General features: G+C 37.0%; 1 protein-coding gene across 2 annotated transcripts in view; it reads left to right on the top strand.

Moving 5' to 3' along the window:
* The window catches only part of PRKDC (protein kinase, DNA-activated, catalytic subunit), an 80,956-nt gene that overhangs the window by 37,635 nt on the left and 26,010 nt on the right, over positions 1 to 17,311 (top strand). For both annotated transcript variants that reach the window (XM_083871145.1, XM_083871146.1), the window contains 20 exons: positions 128 to 296; positions 806 to 871; positions 1,323 to 1,395; positions 1,618 to 1,766; positions 3,007 to 3,144; positions 3,345 to 3,464; positions 4,365 to 4,508; positions 4,735 to 4,886; positions 5,450 to 5,581; positions 5,955 to 6,066; positions 7,431 to 7,555; positions 7,648 to 7,797; positions 8,202 to 8,375; positions 9,213 to 9,311; positions 9,988 to 10,198; positions 10,770 to 10,959; positions 11,315 to 11,530; positions 12,749 to 12,861; positions 13,896 to 14,027; positions 15,195 to 15,374. In XM_083871145.1, the coding sequence (XP_083727271.1) occupies positions 128 to 296; positions 806 to 871; positions 1,323 to 1,395; positions 1,618 to 1,766; positions 3,007 to 3,144; positions 3,345 to 3,464; positions 4,365 to 4,508; positions 4,735 to 4,886; positions 5,450 to 5,581; positions 5,955 to 6,066; positions 7,431 to 7,555; positions 7,648 to 7,797; positions 8,202 to 8,375; positions 9,213 to 9,311; positions 9,988 to 10,198; positions 10,770 to 10,959; positions 11,315 to 11,530; positions 12,749 to 12,861; positions 13,896 to 14,027; positions 15,195 to 15,374 (2,845 nt within the window). The remainder of the gene's footprint in view (positions 1 to 127; positions 297 to 805; positions 872 to 1,322; positions 1,396 to 1,617; positions 1,767 to 3,006; positions 3,145 to 3,344; positions 3,465 to 4,364; positions 4,509 to 4,734; positions 4,887 to 5,449; positions 5,582 to 5,954; positions 6,067 to 7,430; positions 7,556 to 7,647; positions 7,798 to 8,201; positions 8,376 to 9,212; positions 9,312 to 9,987; positions 10,199 to 10,769; positions 10,960 to 11,314; positions 11,531 to 12,748; positions 12,862 to 13,895; positions 14,028 to 15,194; positions 15,375 to 17,311) is intronic.

The following is a 17,311-nucleotide window of genomic DNA, read 5'->3' as shown; positions in this document are numbered from 1 at the left end:
CTGAGGTGGTTTAATCAGGCACTGCTTCCTTGAAATTCTGTTGATTCACTTGTGTCTGATTGGAACCCTTCTTGTACTGCTTAATAAGAGACTTCTGATGGTGTTTTCTTGCCTGTTTGTATTTAAGGTCGTGCTATGATGCATTTACAGAAAACATGGCAGGAGAGAGTCAGCTGCTGGAGAAGAGGAGACAGTATCACTGTGCAGCATATAACTGTGCTATTGCTGTCATCAGTTGTGTCTTCACTGAAAGTAAATTTTATCAAGGCTTTCTCTTCTCAGAAAAATCAGAAAAGGTGAGAAGCTTTTGCTACTGTTAGAAGGCTTCCAGAGTATGAGACACAAAGTGATTTTACCTAATGGCAATAAATCAAAGAATGAAACCTGAATGACACACAATTATACTAGCAAACTACCCAGTGAGACAATAGGAGTGGTAGCTGATTGAAGTTTTACTAACTGCTTGGGAATGGGTGAAATAGGGATACTGTTATCCTTCCACTTCCAATCAATTTTCCAAAATAGGAGGAAATAGCCCCTGTTGTTTAACTTCTCAAGTGCTTGGAATATACTTGGATAAGAGAGTTCTTTTTACAGAGCACATTCTGTGCTGTGAATTCTTGAGTAGTTAAATAGCAAAATTCTTCTCAGGGTACTGATGTAGAAGAGAAAACATGCCGCATTTTCTGTGTTGTTCATTGATCAGTTGAATTTTATTAAAGAAGAAATAAAATATGTTCAAAGCAATCATTATTGTACATAGCATTATAATTTTGCTATATCCAAACATGCTTTTGGTTTGCAGAACTTGCTGATTTTTGAAAATTTGATAGACCTGAAGCGTCAGTATACATTTCCTGTTGAAGTTGAGGTGAGTGAAATTTCTGGCCTTTTGTGTTTCTAAGTCAAAAAGGGTATTACTTTAACAGTGTAGTTACTGAGGACCAGGTCAATTATCACATATGGAAAAAGAGGATACAAAAACTGGAGTATTCCTGTAATGATTTAAAATACATTTTTTTGAGAGAAATCCAGACCTGAAATGTAGAACAGACCTGTAATACACATAATTTCTAACATACTTTTTAGTGTACTTACTTTGATAGTGAATGGCTATAGGAATAAAAAATTCAGTTGTTTTTCTGTAGCATTAATAATAATCATTTACAACATGAGATTTCCATTCATGTCAAATGGTTTTAATTTTTTTTTTTGTATCTCTGTAAATAAATAAGTGTGAATAATCTGTAATTTTTTAAAAAATTCATTAACTTTTTTTTTTTTTAAATTAAGTAATCAGAACTGTATTTCTTGCTGTTTAGGTGCCTCTGGAAAGGAAGAAGCGGTATATTGCTATTAGGAAGGAGGCCAGGGATGCAGCGAATAGCAGCCAGGGTATGAAAGTCATTTATGGTGATGAAAAAATGGTTTCTTACCTGTCATACAATGTTTCTTGATGTGTCCTTCACTTGCTTCTACAGTAGCAGGAACAAATAAAAGCCTTCAATGTATTTCATCTAACAATCAATTCCCACCTACCCTCAAGTTTTAGGGGGCAGTAAAGGCTTGTTTCTTGCAATTACCTTGATTGATGGACTGTTCTTCTTTCCTGTCTAGATGAACCCAGGTATTTAGCTTCTTCATCATACATGATGGATAGCAGTTTGAGTGAGGAAATGAGTCAGTTTGATTTTTCTACTGGAGTCCAAGGTTTTTCTTACAGCTCCCAAGATGTTACAGCTAGCAGCACTCGATTCAGGAGAAAGGTAATTTGGTGACTTACATGCTGTGAGAAGGAAATTTTATTTTTTTGAGGAAATGCATACATTTGTTGGGGTTGAGAAATTTCTAGTCTTCTATATTTGTTCTACCTGACTGAGAATGGGTTCCTCCAGAAGATGAGGGAGGGGACTTGAGCTGTTTTCTGTCACTTTTCTTTTTTTCTCTCTCCCCTGTCCGCAGTTGAAGAACAATAATGCCCTGTTAGGTTTTTAAAGCTGAGTAGTGTAAGTGAAGTCCAGCCTGAGTTGTAAAAAGATGTCTTGTGACTGCACTCAGGCACATCCTCTGATGGTTATGTTTTGCTGTTAGGCATCTGGTTTCCTCATTTCCCTCTTCTTTTGGTCTGTGGCAGAACTGGCTGTATCAATTGGATAGAATAAATAATCAAACAATTATTTTTGTTTTTCTGTTTTGGCACCTTGTATTTAACTGTTGCTCTTGGGAGATATTAAATGCTGTTCTTTCAGCAAAGACTTGAAGTTGTGTTCCTTCTGCAGTCAAAAGATGTCTCACCAGACCTAATGCTGATAGAATAAATACCTTCTATGAAACAGAAAGCTTGTAAAGACACTGTAGACACTGAAGACAGAATCTGTCAAAATAAATGTTAACATTGGTGAACATAAACTCTTTCCATGTTTTGGAGCAGGGAGGTGTTCTAGCTGCAGGGAAGTTAAGCAAGATAGAAAGTATGCTTCTAGTTTGCCTAGTAAAGTAATTTCTAACTAAACAATTTTCTTTTGTGATTTACTCTGTGCAGCAAAAGAGAGCTCTGCAGATGCTACTCAGTGTGTTACAACATATCCATAAAAATAGAGATGTTAATATATTCTTTGCACTATGAAATGAGAATTTCTTTGAGGTTCAGCTGAACTCCTCCTGCTTTCAGCATTTGCCACACCTATCCTGTCAGGTAGTAAAGTCAGAGTAACATAAAGTTGGCATCTGTTGGCACAAAAAGTAAAGAATGTGCAGATCTGGTGCATGCATTTGGGAGGCATCTGTTTGAACAACACATTTGATGTATTCCCAGTTGCACACACTGAGTGTGTAGTCAAATCTAAGCACAGATAAGATCAGAATGACTCACGGCATGATTGGGATTTAAAAGAAAATACAGTGTTGTTATTAACCATAGTAACGCTTTTTCGTCTTCTTCTTCTTCTTCTTTTTTTCTTTTTTTTTTTTTTTTCTGTTTTTTTTTTTTCTTTTTCTTTTTTTTAGGAGCCCACAGAATACAAGGTTTTAAATGATGAGATGGAACTGGAAATGGATGAATTCAACCAACATGAATGTATGGCTTCTATGACCACTCTGATTAAACATATGCAGAGGAGCCAGATCACACCCAAAGTGGAGGAGGCCAGTATTAACTAAAAAGTTGGCATTTTTCCATTAATGTGACCACAAAGAGAGAGTCACGATTGCATTCCTTCATTTATTAATTTTCTTGGCTATATTATAGTGAAACCTGTGTGGTTTGAGTTTGGGCCTTTTTGGCTTGGTAAGCCTGGTGGGTGCAAGGAGTGATTTGATTTTTGTTCATCTCTTCTAAATTTCAGGGGACAGTCCCAGTAGATCTTCCTATTTGGATGAAATTTCTTCATGGCAAATTAGGAAACCCATCAGTACCATTAAATATTCGCCTCTTCATAGCAAAACTTATTGTTAATACTGAGGATGTGAGTACTTTTTTATTCATAATAGCAAATGTGTAGCTCTTAAAGTTACAGGCTAAAATATTTCATCAGCTGAGACCTTCGGGGCATACAATTGAGTAGTTTACTGTGTTAAAAGGGAGTGCATTTATGGCCCAAAATTCTAGGGACTGCAAATATTTTGAATGCATTATTAATACTTTTTCTCCCATATTCTACTTCTAGAAGTAGAGGGTGTCACAGTGTGTGTCTTCTGGAAATCACAAGTAATGTATTCATTGATAGGAGGTGGGGCTGATTATACTTTCCATCTTCACAGCAGCAAATACAATGTTTTATTAGTGGACGCAGATGAGTCATAGAAACACTTTGAGCTAAATGGTGTTCTTGTTGCAGGAGGATTCTAAGGTTGCTTGTGTTTGCTTGAGAAGCAACATTTTATGTTCTAACTCTCATTTTGGGGTGAAACATTCTCAACCTATTTCATGCAATGATTTTAAAGTATGATGGTACTGTCTGAAATATTCCAAATCCAAAAATGCTGAATTTCAGAATTAATTCAAGAACCTTTATATCTCTTTAATGCTACTTTCTTAGTAATGCTGTCTGAAATGGAAGGGTGGGTGAATGCATACTCTTTCAAATCCTTTACAGACAGATGTTCTTTACAGACATATATTCTATGTGGGAGCCATACTTTCTGTGCTCTAGTGAAATAATTCACTTTCTGTGGCTAAAGGTTTCTAAGCAAAAGTGAGAAATGTAGTTATGGATACTTTTTATTTTAAAATTATAGTGGTTGTTCCCTCAGGGGTTGAGCAAAGTACTAAAGAGGTTGGTTTAGCAGTCTTACCAGTAATGTTTATTGAACAACAGGTTGCTAAATAGTTGTGTAATTTGTAGTTTATCATTGATTCTCTGTAGGTATTCCGGCCCTATGCGAAGCACTGGCTTGGTCCATTGCTGCAACTTGTTGTCTCTGGAAATAACGGAGGTGAAGGGATTCATTACATGGTAGTGGAAATAGTGGTTACAATCCTTTCCTGGACAAGTGTAGCCACTCCCAAAGTAAGGAAATATGAAATTCATTTTTAATGTTATTGTGACCGTTTGGTAAAGAATGACTGAGTTTGTTTTTATGCTCTTAAATAATTTTATACATCAGTCCACTTCTACATTTTACAATTCTTTTACATATTAACTTCAAACATAACTTGTGTACTTCCTTGCTTTCATAAAGCAATATATGTTTTCTTGGAGTCACTATATTTATTTTTGGTCCTGGTTTTTGTAGGGGAATATTAAGGATGAGATTTTGGCTAACAGATTGCTTGAATTCTTGATGAAGAATGCATTTCACCCGAAGAGAGCTGTGTTCAGACACAATCTGGAAATCATAAAGACAGTTATAGAGTGTTGGAAGAACTGTCTCTCCATACCTTACAGGTAAACATTTGGACAACTGCTTTCTTTTATTGGTATTTCAAAACTGTAAGTGAAGGGTGTCAAGGAACACAGGAAGGTAAATTCAGCTGCAATAGTAAACTTTTTGTCCCTACAGTGAACAGTAGAACTTCAGAACCAAACTCTTCAAAGATTGTAAATTAATTTGAGAGACAGCAAGGAGAGAGAGATGGGAAAACATGTAAAGGATTATAGCAGCGGCAACAAAAGCAGGAGTAATCTCTGCAAGAATATTTTTTTATTTGAAGTTTTGAATATTATCACTGAATATTGGTGCACTCTTATTAAGACTTGTGCTGTCTGTCGTGCTTGTAACATGTCAAGCATTTGTGTGTGCTTACAATCTCTTTTCAGTTGTTTTGGTATGGGTTTCTTTTCAAAGGTTTCTTCACTGAAGCTAAATATCTACTGCTTTCTGACAATATCCCTTTGATGGGTTGTAGATGTGTGTATACATCTCTGTGTACAAAGACAGTGAGTGATTTACAGTGTGTCTGTTTCGGGGTTATCGTGTATATCATTTCCTTTGTGTTTTAATCCAACAGTTTAATATTTGAAAAGTTTTCTAGTGAAGACCCTGATACAAAGGATAATTCAGTGGGAATTCAGCTGCTGGGAATTGTTCTGGCTAACAGTTTGCCACCCTATGACCCAAAGTGTGAAATAGATCGTGTCAGGTGAGAAATGCATTTTTTTGTGAATGATCTTGAAAAAATCTTAATCCAAAGAGAGCAAGTTTATTTTGTCAGCAGGAAGTATAGGAGCTTGTTCTTTGGAATCCTTTGTCCCATCACCCTTTTGCTATCATCTGTCACATGTAATACTTTTCTAGCTATGAATTGCAGACCACGTTTATTTGGAGTATCTAGAAGGTTGTACACTTTTTTACAGTGGGCAGAGATTTGAGACACAGCAAGTGGAGAATGCATGTTGTATTCAGCTCTTCTGAAACAGTCACTATTACTCTAGGTAGCTCAGATGAATTTTTTGCTTCATTTTAAATTTGTGTGCTGGAGTAGTGGCTTACAACAGGTCTATGTTTTGTGCTAGGTATTTTCAAGCTTTGACCAGAAACATGGGCTTACTAAAGTATAGAGAAGTTTATGCAGCTGCAGCAGAAGTTTTGGGACTTGCTCTTCAATACATTGCTGAGAGAGGAAATGTAAGTGAACTGTCTTAATTTTATATTGATCTTTTACATGACTACTCAATTCAGATCCGAAAATGAATGTATTTAAACTCAACAGTCTTAATCCAGCAGATTAATTAAAGATTTAAACTACTAACTCAACATAAAAAGAATTTGAGGGCAGACTTAGTGCAGAATTATTGCCTTGTTCTGAGCTGACAGTGAATGGTCTCTTTCTGAGGCTTTGTTCAGCTTTTCCCAGCCAGCAACACTAGCACAGTATGTTTAAAGTTGGGGACGTTTTAAGAGGAAAAGAAAAGCAAGTTGAGAGGTTTGAAACTACCTTCTAAATAACAGTATCTGAATCCAGTTATTTTATAGGTAGTGGATAAGGTGAAAACTGCTACTCACCAAGTCCTACAGTTCTGGAACTGAGGGATTGTGCTTGATGATCACAGAATCAGTTTGAGACATGTGCTAGAAATAATTCCTTACACAGTAGTTTGGGAACTTCTGGAGTTTAGTGCCAGAAGAGGTTCTAGAGGTAAGCAGATCAGCAGGTTCAAATGAAAATTAGGTAAATTCATACACCAAAGAATGTCATGGATAGGTTCCAAATACAACAGACATCAATGTACACTCAAAGATTGTTAATCTAATGACAAATGCATGTTGGGTTGTATAGGAGAAAACAGGACAAAATGCAGCCAGGATCATGTGTTTCCCCTAAATATAATTCAGTAACTGATATTCAAGACAAAAATACCAATTTTTTGGTTAAGTAGAGGATTAGCCTGACCTTGTAGGTTTATTTTTCCTTCTCTTCTTACTATCCTTGCTTTTTTCCTGAGTTAATTGCTTTCTGGGTATTCTTTCACAGTTTGTAGAGCATATTTCATAAATCTTCATTAAGTCTTTCTCAGTCTTTCAAGTTCCATTATAAGCAGTATTTTGAATAAATGAGCAAAGATTATGTGAATTTTATCCTGAGCAAGGCCTATTCCTTTGATGTTAGTTACAGGTTGCTGGTTATTTCTCACCTTTTTACTAAAAATGTCTAATTTTTTACATTCATTGGTTGGAAATCTTCTATACTGAATGAGAAGCTGCTAATTATTTATATAAACACTATGCAACTTGTACTACAAAATTAAGGTATTGGTTCCAAACCAATCAAAAGAATCTTACAAATATATTTTTAAAAGGTACAGTCATGTGTTTTAGCCAGGCAGAGCTGTACAGGACCCATGAAACACCATAAAGGTTAAAGATGAGTTGGCTGGATCTTGCCTAGTGAAATGCACAAGCATCCAACAGTATAGGAGCAAAACCACGTTTCATTAAGGTGGTTATGATTTTCATGGGTATCCTTGTCTTACTGTCTTTCTCATTTTCAGATACTTGAAGATCCAGTTTATGATTGTGTTATAAAACAGTTAAAGCATCATCAGAACACACAACATGATAAGTTTATTCAGTGCTTGAATAAAGTTGTTAAAAATTTTCCACCTCTTGCTGACAGGTATGTCATGATTTATGTGGTATGTCGACTGTAAATCTAGAGGAATAATAGATAATAACTTGCTTTTCTTTGTGGACTTCTGGTATGTTAAGGTTTATGAATGCAGTATTCTTTTTGATACCCAAACTTCATGGTGTGATGAAAACCTTTTGCCTGGAAGTAATAATGTGCCGGGCTGAAGAAGTTCCTGATCTCCACTTACAGTTGAAGAGTAAAGACTTTATCCAGATCATGAATCATAGGTAAGTAGTTGTGTGATTATGATGGATAGTTCAAGTTTCTTGATAACATTTTCTGTGCTGCCCACAGCATTTTTACATTCAGAAGCATTTATAATTCACCTTTGCTTTTTGGTCATTGTTCCCCTAATCTGAGCTAATGTAATCTAGGAGTTAAGATGGTTAGTTCACTGTGAAAAATGAACAAACATCCCTAAAATTGCCTTAGGATGAAACACCAGTGGGATATCAATTTCTGTAGTTTATTAGTTTAGATTGGTCTTAGATTGAATCCAAAAGTATTTATCTAAAGCCCTTTATGCAAAACCAGATATTGTTGCTAAAATGTAAAATGGTTTTCTAGTTCTGTGTGTAGCAGTGATGAGAAAAGCAAAGTAACTGTGTTTTTCTTTTCCTTCTTCTTTTAGGGATGATGAAAGACAAAGGGTTTGTTTGGATATAGTGTACAAGATGCTGTCTAAATTAAAACCACTAGAACTTAAAGAACTTCTGCCTAGAGTGACAGGGTTCATTTCTCACCCTTCTGTAATATGTCGACAGCGCATGTATGATATCCTGATGTGGATTTATGATAATTACAGGTGTGTGTTCACTGCACATATTGTCTTTCAGTGGTTTGTCACAGGCAGAGTGTAAGTGTTTGTAACAGTTTTCCAAGTTCATGTCCCTCAAGGATTTTTCCAGTTGTCAGAAGAATAGAGTCTGTAGTTTGCCTAACTAGCTCTGGCCTTTGGTGACAATTTTATCAGTTCCAGTAAGGGATAAATACTTAGACTAGAACTAGGATGTTGCATCACCACAGCAGGATGGCATAAGAGGTCTTAACTTTGATGCTCCAGCTTCTTTTCTTGTGGCTGGAATTTATAACTAGTGAAAATTATACATTAAAGAAATTTGCCTTTAGGTAGAAGATACATTAAGGCACATGGGCATGGTCTGGATCTCTTCAATCTGGGGATACAAAGATGGTCTTTGTTTGACCCCTTAGAATAGGGAACAGACACATACTCAGTTTGACAAGTGAGTTACTGTTGAATGATCTAACTTAGTTGGGTTTTATGTGCTTTGTCCCAGAATAACTCTTTGAATGGACAGTTATTGCAAAGAAAAAGTACAGTCAGTTTTTACTCCAGTATCACTTGTGAAAAGCATTCTTTGCCTGTTTTTTCATATTCAACCTTGCAAACTTCATAATAAATACCTAACATATCAATTAGCTCATTAGATTATTTCTTTTATAAGTAGTAGAGATACAAGGCATTTTTGGCAAGGGAGACCTCATGTTATATTGTCATGGCAAGTTGAGATTTTTATCAGAGGGCATACTCCTCCTTTTTGTCCCACCATCCTCATCCTCCTATTTTGCTATGGATAGTTCAGGAGAAGTCATTAAAGAGATATTTTTCTCCTACCATCAGTGATCCAGAAAGTCAAGCAGATGATGATTCTCAGGAGATACTCAAAGTGACAACAGAAATGCTGCTTCAAGGACTGATTGATGAGAATGCTGAACTGCAGTGAGTAGAGTGTTATGATAACTGTCTGAAATAAAAATACCTCCATTTCTCTTACTTTGTTTATAGCAAAAGAGTTGATCTTTAGAGTTTTTTTAGGTATTTCATTATAAAAAAGTAATACTAAGATAATACCTTTTCTTCCAATAAGTTAATTTATAAAATCGTGTCTCATGGTGTTATGCCAAGTGTAAGTGAAGCTTCTAAGCCATGGGAAGGTTGTTTCACTTTGTTAAGCCTAATTCTGCATTAATGTTCTAGAGTTTTTGAACAAGGAGGACCCTGCTATACACAAACACACAACAGTAGGTTAAATGTTGGATTTTTACAATTTCTTTTGGTGAAGCAAAAGATAAAAGAGGAGATTTTGATGCTTCTCCATCCACAGTGCTTCTCAAGAGGGAAAAACTTGACAGAAATAATTTTTTCAGAGTACACCTTTTATATTAGGCACAGAACATGGTAGATGAATGAGGAATTCGGTGTAATTCAATGGAAGATTAATGGCATGAAAGTGTTAGTTTATGGCCTTAACAGCTTATTGTTTTGGAAATTTTTGCTGGTGGGTTTGGGTTTTTTTTTCCCTTTTTAACTTGGCTTTTTTAGAAAGAAAAGAAGTGGGGGAGGAATGTTCTGTTTGAAGATAACCAAGAATAACTTTTTTTTTTTGCCTTTACAGATTAATTGTTAGGAATTTTTGGAGTCATGAGACGAGGTTGCCCACAAATACTGTTGACCGCATGCTGTCATTGTTAAGTTCTTTATATTCCACCAAGATTGAAACACAGTACTTGAGTCTAATCACAAATTTTCTGCTTGAAATGACTAGCAAGAGCCCGGATTATTCCAGAAAAATATTTGAGCATCCCCTGTCTGAATGCAAATTTCAGGTGAATTGTACTGTGTTGTCCAGTATGCAACTATGTGACATATTCTACTCCTTATTGTAGAAAGGAATGGCATAATGAAGGAAATTTTTCCAAGTGTTTTGTGCTCCAAAGTTAACAGGTGCAGCAGTTACAAGTTGTTCTGTACATCAGAAGTTTTTGTGTGATTTTGTGGGGGCAATAATTATACTTTCTTATAAAAAGGATATATTTAATTAAAATAATATACCAAGTATAGCTGATATGTAGAGTACTGAAATACTAAAAAAGAAGGCAACAGAGAGAAACACCATCAACTGGAGAAATACTGTCAAGAAACAGGAATATTGGTGCAAGAGTTGTAAATCAGTCCGCAGCTGACCAGTCTAAATTAGTGAGGGGTTTTTACTGGGCTGTGGAGAACTACATGTTTATGGTTTGTTGGTTTTTTTTTTTTTACATATAGTCAGATTCTGCCCCTATATCTGGAGGGTGCCTTGATTTCTGGAGTGTAATTTCTGCTGTCCTGCTCAGTGAAGAAATGCAGAAAGCCTCCATCTTTATTGTTCTGCTTAAAATCTTTCTTTGTTCATAGGACTTTGTAGTTGATTCCAGCTGGCGTTACCGAAGCACTGTGCTTACACCAATGTTTGTGGACACTCAGGCTTCTTCAAGTATCCACAGGAATTTGTCACAGGAAAAATCCCTTTCTCCTTCTGGGTCAGTCAGTGGGCAAGTGAGGGCTACCCAAAGGCAGTATGAATTTACACCTACACAGCATGGCAGTAAGTCCAGACCAGTGTTTTCTGAAAGGTTCTTTTTTGCTGTAGGAATGATGTAATTTCTGTTGCACATGATTTTTTTAATGTGAAAGTGTAAATATGTTTAGTAGTTTGTTTTCAAAGGCTTTTTTTTGTGTGTGGTATGAGAAAAAATGTCACAGTTTTATTAGTCTCGTATGTATTTTATGTTCTGCCTAATGTAAAAGAAACACTGTTTTACCTAGCAGCTTGAAATCTGTTCTGCTCTTAAACACTAGGAAATTACATTTTTGGGAGAGAAAAAATACCTGCCTCATAGACGTTTTCACTTTATTTATATCCGAGTATATTACAGCTTTTTGGCAATTTCTTGTTACAGGTGGTAGAAGTTCTTTTAATTGGCTAACTGGAAGTAGCATTGACACATTGGCAGAGTATGCAGTTCCTTCATCCTCGGAATCCTTGTCTTCATCCATGCTGTTGGTTAGCAAACGGAGTGAGAAATTTAAACAAGCAACCTTTAAACCAGTGGGGCCAGATTTTGGGAAAAAAAGGTTGGGTTTGCCTGGAGATGAAGTGGACAGCAAAACTAAAGGTCTGTAAGCCTTACTGTGCCATTCCTATGCAATTTGTACACTTCTGTAAACCATCCTTGTCAGTTATTTGGCTAGCAGTCCATTTTCTTTGAGACAGTCCAGCTGAAGTTCACCTTGAGAGATTTTGTTTCTAGGAGTGTGTGATGATACATAACATGTGCCCAAAAGCTAGGATTGTGCTTGGAATTGTAAAATTATATGTTGCTCACTGAAAGAACTGACTGGATGAGAAACCAGTTGGTGTGATCTCTGCATTCGTACCTCTCCCTAAGAGGATCACACCATGAACATCAGATAGTTCTGACCCTTCTGTTTTAAATTTAACTCTTTAAAGAAGAGATCTCTATAAACAAGTTTTCTAAACCATTTCAGCTGGGCTGACATGATCTCCAACATTTTGCAATCTGTCATTAGAAGTCCTTGTTTTTATCTGAGAAGCTCCTTCTTCCACCCAGTCAATAACTTGAAAAATATCAGTACTGCTCTGAAGTGACTTAGGATCCTTCTCCTTCTTTAATCCTTATCTACTTTGTTGTTAAAATTTTGACCAAAAGGATGGCATTAGGAGTTCAGGCATAGAACTATAAAGATCAGCCTTTTCAGTACCTAAGAGATGTTTCTGGACAGTTATGAATAATGGACTGTAGTTCATGCAGAGCTCAGTCTACCTTTTAATTAATCCCTGGTTTTCTACCCAGGAAAAAACCTGTTAGAGTGGTATGTTATGGAGGGTTTGCTCACCCTCCTTTTCTGGGAAATGGACTGAAGTGACAGTCAGTTAAGTGGCCTTTCTCCATGACTGTCCTGAGCAGGAGTTGATCCAGTGGTAGTTCTGTAATCATACCTTGAAAAATACAGTACAATATTCTTACTCCACAATATTTGAATATCTTTTAGCACCTCTTTTATTTAGGGAGTTATATATTTTCTGGAATATAGTGCAAATGCCATACATGCCTTTGAGAGCTTAAAATAAATCTGGCATATGGGGCATATTTGTTCATGAGTTTTAGTGTCTTTCCCTGTACAATAGTTTGAGCAACTTAATTTGTTATCATTGTCTAACTTGTTGAAAGGCCTTGCATGGAGCTGTTTGTTAGGAAATCTAAGAGACTAGCTGGTAAGCTAGTAAATACAGAGATTATGTTTGTTTTAATATGATGCTTTTGCCTTAAATCTGAAAAGAAAAGCTGTGGACATGAGCATATGTTCCCTAGGTATAGAAGAGCGAGCAGAAATTCTAAGACTGCGGAGACGTTTCTTGAAGGACCAAGACAAACTCAGTCTGATTTATGCCAGAAAAAGTCTGGCTGAACAGAAAAGAGAAAAGGTTTGTCAATCCAAATGGGTTTAAAAAGTTTAAGTCTCTATGCCATTTGCAGTCTTGTACTTCATCTCTTGTAGTAACTTTGTGAAGAAAGGGTAGGTGCAAGGTACTGGTTGCTGCTTTAAGAGCTTTAGGAGATATCATTTGGAAATAATGCTATTTATGGCCTTAAAGCTAAATGATGTTACTTAGCATAGGCAAGAAAAGAGATGGATGATAACACTTGCAGTCTACCACTTAAAGTGCGTGGAGTGATTTTGTGTGATGGGAGTCCCTAAGAGCTGTTGGGAAGCCCTTTACAGTTGTCATTCTGGAATCTAGGAGCCTTAGAGCTACAATACACTGCAGAAGTAGTTGGAGAATATTATCCAGTGTCTGAAGGTGAACTCAAAATGTGGTACAGCTGATGGACTAACCAGAACTGGTTTGAACTTTTAACCTAAAGGAATGTCAGTAATAAGCATTTGCTGAGTGTTTATCAGGGCCAGAAACTTACTGCTTTGTGGGTTTCCTGGTTGTGTTATGTACTTACAATAAATCTAAGTGGTTTTAAGCTCTATAGCAGTTTTTCACAGGTTCCTGTTACTAAAAATAACACACATTATCTTCAAAAAATGATAGCATTTAGTCCCAAGAGCGAAGGAACCCAGGATTGAGAGCTACCAATTTGAGACACTCCTGTAATACTCTGCAGATGCAGACAACTGTGTAAACAGAACTTACGTCTGGAAGAACTGCACAAACACCTATTTTAGACCATTTATGTTTACTTACAGGCTAAAGCTACCATTTCCTCCCACCCTATGAGAGAGAACCTGTAAATACATTCTGTATGGCAGTCCAAAATACAACCAACAAAATCCCCAGTCTTTTAAACACCTCCCGTGATGGTGTTTCCTTCACTTCTGTGAGAGGCTTGTTCCAATGCCTGACCACTCCTTCAGTGAAAAATTTTTCATAATATCTAATTTAAACCTCTCCTGGCACATCTTGAGGCCATTTCCTAACTATTTTTAAATATGATTAATGCATTTCAGGAGATGAAATCCGAGCTGAAGATGAAGTATGATGCCCAGGTTACGTTGTACAGAAGTTACCGAGTGGGAGACCTTCCTGACATCCAGATTGAATACTGCAGTCTCATTGCCCCTCTGCAGGGCCTTGCCCAGGTCTGTCTGCTTTTCAAAGGTCACTTGTGAAGTTTTCTGGTCCTGTATGGAAAGTGTCATGTAGCTGGGCAACCACTTCAAAAATGGATTTGTAGTTTGCAGTCAACCACTGTGATACACATTTAAAGAAGCTGTTTTGAGGGAGTGTTTCTCCTGTGCTGGTGCAGTGTTCAGAGAAGAGACTTCGTTGCTTGCCTTACCTGAGCAGTTGAGGGCTGGATACATCAGCCGTTGTCTGTTTCCTGCAAGTTCCTTTGCTTGAGAAACAGATGGTGGTTTCTGCAGACAGTATTACAAAAGACATCTCACTGTTCAGTAACAAAACAGCCATTTCTCTTCTATTATATGTCTGTAATAGACTTGTAAAAATACAAATTAACTTAGTGTGACTAAGACTGGACTCAGACTGATCAGTAAAGCTGATCTATTATTTCTTTTCCTACATGAGAGTAGTGGATACTGTAGACTGAATTGAACAGCAGACTGAATCCCATTTTATAGTCTTTGGGAAGTCACAGTCATCCTGATTACCTTTTGTATTTCATTACTTCTGATAGTCCCTTATCTCTCTGTAAAGGACGGAAGTAGCACACTCACGAGTTCTCTGAATAGCATTAGATAAAGAGTTAGACCGAATTCCAGACTCATGATAGACAAAGGTGTTACACAAACGTGTTTCTGGATTAAAAAATGTCTTTAAGTCTCAGAAGAGACTGTCTGTCTGTACAGACAGTCTGTCTCTCTGTTAGCTGCCTCAATTTTTAGGACCAGGTCTCCTGGTCCTAAAAGGACCCATCGATGTCTTCTTTTTTTCTGAAACTCACTTCGTGGGCTGTGGTGTCCCTCACATGATATTGGATGTCTGGTTCCTGTAATGAGAGTTGTGAGTATGTGAAAATGGCAAATTCCACCCTCTCCACCAAAACTCTGGCCTGAAAACCTGCATTGCCTTGGAGTTTCTTTAAGTAGAAGAATTAAAATGGGATTTGAATGGGTAGTACAGCAATTCCCAGCACAGGTGAGATGCATGCCAGACTAAATAGACCACTCCCAAAGAGTGTCTAGGGATTAGATACAGGGTGGGTCATATATTTTACTTTTTTATTTACCAGTCTATTGTGTCACAGCAAAATCCAGTGACCTTACCGTTTTTGTTGTAATTTACAGAAAGATCCAACATTTGCCAAGCAACTTTTCAGCAGTTTGTTCAGTGGAATTTTTCATGAGGTAAAAAAATCTAAAAACCCTTCTGAGAAAAACGCCATTGTCCAGAAGCTGCTGAACGACTTCAATAATTTCCTCAGTATGAGCCTGTCATACTTTCCACCGTTCATTGCCTGCATCCAGGTAAATCCTGACATACGGCATGAAAGTAACTGGATATAATGTCTCTGTCTGAATGTGTGATAAACCCAGTGGTAATGAAGGTCGAATACTGTCACTGAAGTTTAGACTTCAGTCTAAACTCGACTTTAGAGATGGAAGGATAATCGTTAACCAAATGGGTATTTCAAGTGTCACTTAAGGTGAACAAGGTAGTTCATACCTCTGAACTGATTTTTCAAGGTTTCTGCGGTTTCTGATCTCTAGAGCTTGAGTCACCTTTTAATGTTTTAATTGCATCAGTAACAAGAAGAGGTTTGATTACAAATGAAAGCTGTTTCAATTGAAGTGGGAATTGAGAACAATTGAAAAGGTTACGTGGGTGTCGTGCTTATCTTCCTGTTTCTGGGAAGTGCTTACTGAGGAATTCTTTGATGTCTTGAGGATATCAGTAGTTGTCAGACCATTTGTTGTTAACCTCTCTTGTTTATTTTTTTCAAATTAGTCCCCTGAAGTAGTTGTCTGGGGATTTTCAGTCATGAAGGGAGGGCTCACCAGAGGATGAGTGGGTGAAACACAGTTGTTTCACTGGAAAGGAAACATGAGCATTTCTGTTGTGAGGATATACTGACCTGGAATAGATTGCAAATTTCATACTTTAACCCAGTTTTCAGGGAGATAAAAAAAACCTTGTCCCAGCACGTGTTAACATACCCATTGTCACTGTATTTAATGATTCTTATCAACTGTATTGATGTTGTGTCTGATTCCTAGCTCTCAAAAGAATCTTTTTTTCAGCAGCAGCTAATGGTTTCTTTTTTGTTATGGTTTTGTTATGTTGAAATTTAAATACTCTGTGACAGAAGGTGTCATTGCAAATAGGAGAGAACCATCTAGTTGGAGCTAGCTTTGTAAACAGAGAGAAACTTTGCTTCTTAGTACTTTTAATTACGCATCTGACAAAATGTAGTTTCTTGTTTACTTTTTTCTGTGCAGCTGCATAAAAGGTCAAATACTATGGGGATTTTTCTGGGCTTCTTGGCATATTTTTTGAGCCAGCGTCTCACAATAGCAATCTGTTCATATTCCCTCTTGACATTGCATTTGTTGATGATATTATTTGTGTTGAATTATGCTGTCTAGACCCTGCTAATAACACTGTTGCATTAGGCTACTTTTTTTTTTCTGAATAGACATAAAATGAAGACTCAAGAAGTAGGTAAGTTAAATTTCATCAAAAATACGGAGTTTGTAAGAGCAATAAGAGCATTTCCTTGCCATCCTCATCAATAACGGAAGTACAATATCATTAAATCCAAACAGCCTACAAACAGCGAAAGGAAGTTTTTTCCCAGTAGGGAATTGAGTTCACATTGATCAAGAGAGCAAGCTGGGAGAGTGTGAGCAAGAGCACAGCAGTGTCAAGGCTTTCATTTGACTCACAAAGACTGTCCTAGAGGCTTGGCCATTTGGAAGTACAGCTTTTCTTTCCTGTGTACCAACAGCATAATAAATATTGGCTGGTTTCAGAAAGGCTTCCTACTTTCCTGCTGTTTCCTTCTGGTTGTTTGACTTTTTAATCTTCTACAGGTTTATGTCCCATCAGGAGAGTAAGTTGCTGGGTTAAAAGAGCTGGTTTTGTCTACACATATAATGGTAAAATTGACTATGAAGCTCTGGGATTTACTTTCAGGGCAGATTAAGAATCAGCTGAAATACTAAAAGAGTTAACTCCATGACAAAAGTTTACATAGCTTTGAAAGAGATGCTCAGCCTCTGAAGAACATATAGTTGCCTTAGAAATATTTTAGCTGCCAGGCCAGCTTGGATGCCATTCTCCCTAATCTTTGAACATATGGTGCAAGTAGAGAGTGCTTGTTGCATATGGAGCAGGGAACATTCCCTCTCCTTTGAGAAGATAAGTGATCAAATAGACACCAAAATGCACTAAATAGAAAGAT

The sequence above is a fragment of the Zosterops lateralis genome (assembly GCF_965231275.1).
Source record: "Zosterops lateralis genome assembly, chromosome: 1".
NCBI lineage: Eukaryota > Metazoa > Chordata > Aves > Passeriformes > Zosteropidae > Zosterops > Zosterops lateralis.
The sequence above is the reverse complement of the archived record's forward strand: the minus strand, read 5'-3'. Positions and strand labels throughout refer to the sequence as shown.